Here is a 7,461-nt window from a genome sequence, read left to right on the forward strand (position 1 = left end):
AGTCCGGGCGACAGAGCGAGACTCCGCCTAAAAAAAAAAAAAAATACATAAAGGAGCCAGGCGTGATGGTGGGTACCTGTAATCCTAGCTACCTGGGAGGTAGAGGCAGGAGAATGGCTTGAACCCGGGAGGGTGAGGTTGCAGTGAGCCAAGATTGTGCCACTGCATTCCAACCTGGGCAACAGAGCAAGACTCCATCTCAAAAAAACACAAAACAATTTTTTGTAGAGGTGGGGTCTCACTTATATTGCCGAGGCTGGTCTCAAGCTCCTAGCCTCAAGCAGTCCTACCTGCTTGGTTTCCCCAAGTGATGGGATTACAGGCGTGAGCCACCACACCTGGTTGAGGAAGTCACTTTGAAGTGGGTATTTTGAATCCTTAGCCTTGTGTCTCATTATGTTTGTATTATTACTATTTGTGAATTGTGGGGATTTTTTCCTCCTTCACTTCTCTTGTCAAGCTCAACTACTTTTCAGATTAAGTAGCTTTTATCCCAGTAACTTAATGATACTCAGAGATACTGCCTGCAATGAAACCATTAAAAAACAGTTTTATTTAATGCTTGCATGTTTGATGGGTGTGTTCTATTCAGGATGTGAGCTTTTCACAGCAAGTTTGGAATGTTAAGTGCTCATGCGACTTTGAAAAACATTGTGTCATGGACGGGGAGGTGGTGTGGAGCACAGGTTATCTATTCTGCCTCCAAACAAGCGGGAAATGTAAACATGGTTCCACTTAGTAATCATGCTAAGTAGCCTCAGCGGTAGCAGTGTAAAGGCATCGTAGCAAATGAATGTTATTAATATCCTAGGAAGCTGATAGCCACAAATGGCTAATGCCAAGCTGAGAACTAAGGTGTTTAATTTTAAGTCTTCCAGTTTATATGATGCTTTTTTTTCCCTTTAATTTTCCTTAGATAATGCTGCAAGTGAAGGGGTGTTGGCCAGCTTCTTCAACAGTCTGTTGAGTAAAAAGACAGGCTCTCCTGGAAGTCCTGGTGCTGGTGGGGTGCAGAGCACAGCCAAGAAGTCAGGTACAGAAGGGCCCTGGAGACCTGTGACTCTTGTGGTTGAGCAGTTTTGCAAGGATGGAGAGGCAGACACCTGCCCTGCCGACCCTGCAGTGTCCTGAACAGCCAAGCAAGGAAGCAGGTCTTCACTTCCTACTGAGCAGTGTGCCATGCTTTCAGTGGGATTGCCGTACTACCATGCAGGTTTCCTTGGCTCATTGAGAGTGGGATTTGTGTACATTAGGGTTCTCGGGAACTGGGTGTTGGGTGAGTTGAGATATAGCCTAAATTACATATGTGGCCCTGTTGTAGAACCTCTTCAGTAGAAGTCATGGTCCATGGAGGGTGTACCAGTGATTTTTTTTTTTTCTTTTTCCAAGATGGAGTTTTGCTCTTGTTGCCCAGGCTGGAGTGCAATGGCACGATCTCACCTCACTGCAACCTCTGCCTCCCAGGTTCAAGCGATTCTCCTGCCTCAGCCTCCCGAGTAGCTGGGATTACAGGTGCCCTGCCACCACGCCCAGCTAATTTTTTGTATTTTTAGTAGAGATGTGGTTTCGTCATATTGGCCAGGCTGGTCTTGAACTCCTGACCTCAGGTGATCCCTCCACCTCAGCCTCCCAAAGTGCTGGGATTAGGTGTGAGCCACCATCCCTGGCTGACAATTTTTGTTTTGTTTTGTTTTAATAGAGACGGAGTCTTGCTGTGTCGCCCAGGCTAGAGTGCAGTGGCGTGATCTCAACTCACTGCTGACCTCTGCCACCTGAGTTCAAGCAATTTTCTTGCCTCAGCCTCCCGAGTAGCTGGGACTACAGGCACACGCCACCACATCTGGCTAATTTTTTTGTATTTTTAGTAGAGATGGTGTTTCACTGTGTTGGCCAGGCTGTTCTCGAACTCCTGACCTCAGGGGATCCGCCTGTCTTGGCCTCCCAAAGTGCTGGGATTAGAGACGTGAGCCACTGCACCCGGCATACTTTTAATTTTTTTAAATTATACTAAAGCCTTAGTTGTTCTGAACCAGTGATGTTTTATTTGTTCTTTTTTTTTTTTTTTTCTGTGATGCTTTGTAAGGATTTTGGTTTACTCCACTGCCCCCAGTTTTGCTGTGAACTAGAACCTGTGAACCCTCACTGTCTCACTGCAGAGTCAGGGCCTCCTCCTCCTCCCTGAAGCTCCCCGCTTATCACATACGCACCTCTGTGGCAGCCACTATCTGTTCTTCTATGTAGGCAGGTAGGGCAGGTCTGTGTCTTGGAGATCTCTGAAACAAAACAAAACATGTTCCTTAGGAATTACACATTTTCCCAGGAAGCTGCAGGACATTTTTTTTTTTTTTTTTTTTTTTCCCAGGAAGCTGCAGGACATTTTTTTTTTTTTTTTTTTGAGATTGGAGCCTTGCTCTGTCGCCCAGGCTGGAGTGCTGTGGCATGATCTTGGCTCACTGCAGCCTCTGCTTCCCGGGTTCGAGCAGTTCTCCTGTCTTAGCCTCCCGAATAGCTGGGGTTACAGGTGCCCGCCACCATGCCCGGCTAATTTTTTTCTATTTTTAATAGAGATAGGGTTTCACCATATTGACCAGGCTGATCTTGAACTTGTGACCTTGTGATCCCCCTGCCTCAGCCTCCCAAAGTGCTGGGATGACAGGCGTGAGCCACTGCACCTGGCGTGCTGGAGGACATTTTAAGGGGTCTTTGCTTTCCATTTTCCATTGGCTATAAGGTATGTTTATTCAGTGTTTCCCTAATTGATGTCTTCAGGGCAGAGGAGACCCTCAGGAAGTCAGTCCATTCTTGGGGCAGCCTGGGCCTTCAGTGGCTTTCATATTCTAAGAAACTCAGAGTTTGGTCTAGTGACCCAGACTCTGGGCTGGTAGTATTCCCTACTGGGAAATAGGTGTCTATTTCTAGGCCCGTTAGTTTCTGACAGCAGAAAAACACAAGTACAGACATGGTGCAGGATTGAATTATCTGGCTATAGTCTTATATTGTTATTGAAACAATGTTTTCAGGCTATCCATGTGAGTCAGTCTAGAATGTTATAATTGTAAACAAAACCTAAACACCTATCTGGGGCGAAGAAAATAGTTTCCTCCATTGCTGAAATTCAGATACTACTTCTTGGAAGGTGGTGGTGAGAGTGCACAGGGGTCAGGGTTGGGTAGTGAGAAGGTTTCAGAAAGGTTCTTGTATTTGGCACAAAGGTACCCCCTGCCAGGGAGCAGTCAGGTCACCCACTTGGAGTTGGAGGAAGCACTAGCCTGTGACTTTTGGGATTAAGATGTGCTGAGTTGGGGTCTCCTCTCCACAGCAGTGGAAAAAGGCTTTCCTCATTCTTACTGAGATTACTGTCATCAAGTGATTATAGAAGGCTGTATAATTTTAAATGCTCCTTTAAAAAAAGTTGTTTCCTCTTCTCACATCATTACTTTGCTTTTTTGCTTTTTTTCAGGACAAAAGACTGTGTTGTCAAATGTTCAGGAAGAACTGGATAGAATGACTCGAAAGCCAGACTCTATGGTAACAAACTCTTCAACAGAAAATGAAGCCTGAACCTCCTTAAAAAGTGCATATGTCGAATGACCAAATAACTATGTATATTGATCTGCTAAGACCAGGATTTTTCTGATATGGCACATGCTATCAGTTTTTTGGGGCAGGGGAGATGAACTTAAAAAAAAAAAAAAACTTCATTGGCTTGTCCGAGTATGAAATGCACATTTAGGAAGGTTACATGTCAGACCCTTTGTTAAGGATAACCCTTGGACTCTCGGGCATGTGGCTCTTTTGTGGGAGGCAAGCACGTCTGGGCTTCTTGTGGAGGGGAAGGTAGAGTGAAAGAAGGAGGGCCCGCTTTCTATCAGGGTGGAGCAAATGAGACCAAGAAATCATTGGTAAGATGATGGTTAGTCTGACCAGTTTCATGTTAGCGAATTCACTTGTTCTTGGGAAGCAGATTAAGTGGCAGAAAGTCCAGGAAAGAAAGACCAGAAGGAGTAATGAGAGAAGTGATGGTAGGGAAGCTGAATGTTGAGGGAGGTGGAGGAAGGAGGAGATGAGCAGTGTCAGTAAATACTGTGCATTCAGTAGAAGTTGAAGAATCATTGCTAGAAGCGTTTCCAAACAAAACACTAAGCAAAATGGGAATTAGGCTTATTTCGAATGCATCTTTAACTTATGAAAGATGTACTAATTGTGGGGGTGCCTGAGTCAGGTGGAGCTGACCCAGGGGTGGGAATGATGGCAGCTGCCCGGGACCCATGTGCTTGGCTCAGGCTATGTCCTCTTGAGAGGTGCTGGGCTCCATGGATATGTGTTGTGGGACAGACAGTCACTGTGGGATGTCTTCAAAGTCAGCAGTTACAGAATTAGTTTACTTTGAATTTTGTTGTCTAAATAGCTCCTGCTTTGTTTTTTAAATTAAATTTTTTGTTTTTACTACCACAGGCTGGCCTAAGTAACAGAAAATGGGTGATCAACCTCTGGTTTTACCATAATGCAATGTGCCACAGAAAGTTTGGGGGAGTTTTTTAATGTAATTGCACTCTGGTTAATTGGCTCGTACCAAGTCCTGCCTTATGATCTGTGGAAAGCTTCAAGGAGTTCCACTGATGCAAAAGGGTTTTTTCCTAGCTTCCCGGTCTGATCAGTGCTATCAGATGGACAGATAAGCATGAATGTTTTATACTGAAAGTGGAAATGATACATTTTTCCTGTTACGTGTTTTCATAAAATGTAACATTTTTTTTCTTATGGAGTAAAGAATTTCAGGTGTCTCCCCACCTAGGGAAAATTCACGCACATTGTCATGTCATACCACCATTCTGGAAATGATTTCTGTGGATTTGAAATTGCACTTTTAATTTTATATATGACAGCATTTAAATGCAAACACTACCATGAATTTCATGTATAAAATGTTGTCAAACCAAGGGAAAAAACCACAGTTCACCATGTGGAGTTTACTTTTTTTATATGAATGTTTGTTGTACTGTGTCTAAGCATAACTTCCCTAATGTCATTACTTTTACATACCAGATTTGACTGACCACTAATGTAGTACTGGGGATAACTTAATATCCTATGTTGTGTCGAGTCTTTTAAGACTTTCTTGAATTGCTTGCTTAAAGGTCTGAACACTGTTAAAACTGAGTATCAACTTGCCTTTCAGATAGAAACGTTTCTTGTGCCAGTTTTATTGTTGAAATATACTATTTTTTTCCTTTTTTAATTCAGTTTTTTAAAAAAACAAATGTATTGTGGCTTCCAATTACCAGGTTGTCTAGGTAATGACAGTAAACTGACTGTAGAATGATAATTGTGGTATAGTGACCAATAGATGCCAAACAGCTTGTGGCCGCACTAAAGGTGGGGTCGCTTAGTCCCTGGGAGTAAAATGAGTGACCTCAGAAACAAGAATTCCTGGAAAGGCACATGCCGAAGAGGGATATGGTTTAATTTTAAATTTTAATGCAAAATTTTAATTTGTCTTTTTTTTCCTATCATTTGAACTGATAAGCACTTTTTGTGTCAGTATAAAATATACTAAAACTGATGAAACGCTAAGACATGTCTTGTGAAGGAAGGTTTCTTGGAGACCACTTTTATTTGCACGTGACAAGTGGATGCTCCTAGTATCAGAAGAAGCTGATACATAGTGTCATGTGCTCAGTGGTTGCCAAAGTCTACCAACTTTGGGGAGCTGCAGGGTTCTTTTTGGGAGGTGGGAGGAAGGGAGATGAGTTTTGTTATTTTGGGGTTTTCAAGCATTGGAACCAAAGGCCAAATAATAAACAGCCTTTAGTTTTTAAAGTAAAATTCATTTTATTTGCAGAGTACACTTGTATGGTAGACTGTTAAAGACAATTTTATGACTATTATGACTATTTATGCACATTGTAATGGTTACATCTGCTGTTTGTCTTTAAAATAAAAAGAAAATCAAAAGCCCAACTTTGAATACGTGGCTGAGATAACGGCTAGGAATTGGTCTTTCCTAAAAATGCAATAGATATGCTGCTAGATTGTTATTTTGTTTGCACTTTTTTTGATTGGCATTTTAAAATCGGTAAACTGAAGACATTGTCGTGTTTTATTAATTTAACAAAGTTGAAAGTGACTGCTCTGTACATCATGACCTTAACAATGTTAATGCTGTAAGTGAAAGTTCACTGTTGTCTGTATACTAAATTTATTGGTGTTTCTAACTTAAAATTAAGACTGCAGATTATCCCCCACCAGCCTTAGTCCAGGGGTGTGGCTCTGTCCGGGTGCAGTATGCAGTCATGTGGAACCTTGCTTTCTAGTCCTGGGAAAAAAAGAAGATGTCTCTAATTACTGGCTTCAATAAACACGAATCCAGACTGCTTACAATTTTTGGTGGCTTGCTTTATGGTAAATCATCCCACTGGAGATACATTGAATTGTCTGCTAATCATATGGGGTATCTGATCACGTAACTAAAAATGTTTACCTCTCTCACTTGAAATTGTCAGAAATTCTGGAAAGAATAACATTGTAAAGCCATATTTATTTTATCCTATTTTTTAGAGGTGGGGGTTGTCAAGGCTGGTCTTGAACTCATGACCTCCAATGGCTCTCCCGCCTTGGCCTCCCAAAGTGCTGGAGTTACAGGTGTGAGCCACCAAACCCAGCCTGGTTTTTTTGGTTTTTAAAAATTACAACCATCCTCGTGAGTATGAAGGTGGTAGGTATCTCAGTGACTAACAACGTTAAGGAGCATCTTTTGATGTGTGTATTGGCCATTTATGTATCTTTGGAGAAATGTCTATCCCGAATTCAAGTGATTCTCCTGCTTCAGCCTCCCGAGTAGCCAGGATTACAGGCATGCGCCACCACGCCTGGCTAAGTTTTATATTTTTAGTAGAGATGGGTTTCACCATGTTGGCCAGGCTGGTCTCAAACTCCGACCTCAGGTGATCAGCCCTCAGCCTCCCCAAGTGCTGGGATTACAGGTGTGAGCCATCATGCCCGGCTTAGAGCCCTGGTTTCTTTTAGTAGGAGATTGGTTTTTGGAAACCAAGATCTGGACGATAGGCATACTTAATTTTACTGAGTGTTACTACTTGTAGGCCTTTTTTTGGACACACCATATCTACTTTTTCACTTAACATTGCCTGTAAATTGATTTATATTAGTTCTTGGAGATGTTTATTCTTGTTTATGGCTACATCGTATTCAATTGTATAATGTACCTTGTTTATTCATCCGGTCTCCTGTAGATGGGCATTTAGGATGTTTGCAGTCTTGTATTATTACATCTAATGCTGCAGTGAGTAACCTTCTGCATATCTTGTGTTTTATTTTGGAGATGTGTCTTCAGGGTAAATTCCTAGCAGTGGACCTACCTACTCAAAAGGTAAATGCGCATCTGTGGTTGTTAGATATCAAAATCCCTTCCATAGAGGTCACACCAATCTGCCTGCCTGTCAG

At 42.3% G+C, this 7,461-nt stretch overlaps 1 protein-coding gene across 2 annotated transcripts in view; it reads left to right on the top strand.

Annotated features, from left to right (window-relative positions):
* Positions 1 to 6,378, top strand: part of DYNC1LI2 (dynein, cytoplasmic 1, light intermediate chain 2) — a 32,046-nt gene extending 25,668 nt beyond the window's left edge. For both annotated transcript variants that reach the window (XM_011932098.1, XM_011932099.1), the window contains 2 exons: positions 917 to 1,033; positions 3,461 to 6,378. In XM_011932098.1, the coding sequence (XP_011787488.1) occupies positions 917 to 1,033; positions 3,461 to 3,561 (218 nt within the window). In that variant the 3' untranslated portion in view covers positions 3,562 to 6,378. The remainder of the gene's footprint in view (positions 1 to 916; positions 1,034 to 3,460) is intronic.
* The last annotated feature ends 1,083 nt before the right edge of the window (positions 6,379 to 7,461 follow it).

Source organism: Colobus angolensis, unplaced genomic scaffold, assembly GCF_000951035.1.
Source record: "Colobus angolensis palliatus isolate OR3802 unplaced genomic scaffold, Cang.pa_1.0 Scaffold93, whole genome shotgun sequence".
Classification (NCBI taxonomy): domain Eukaryota; kingdom Metazoa; phylum Chordata; class Mammalia; order Primates; family Cercopithecidae; genus Colobus; species Colobus angolensis.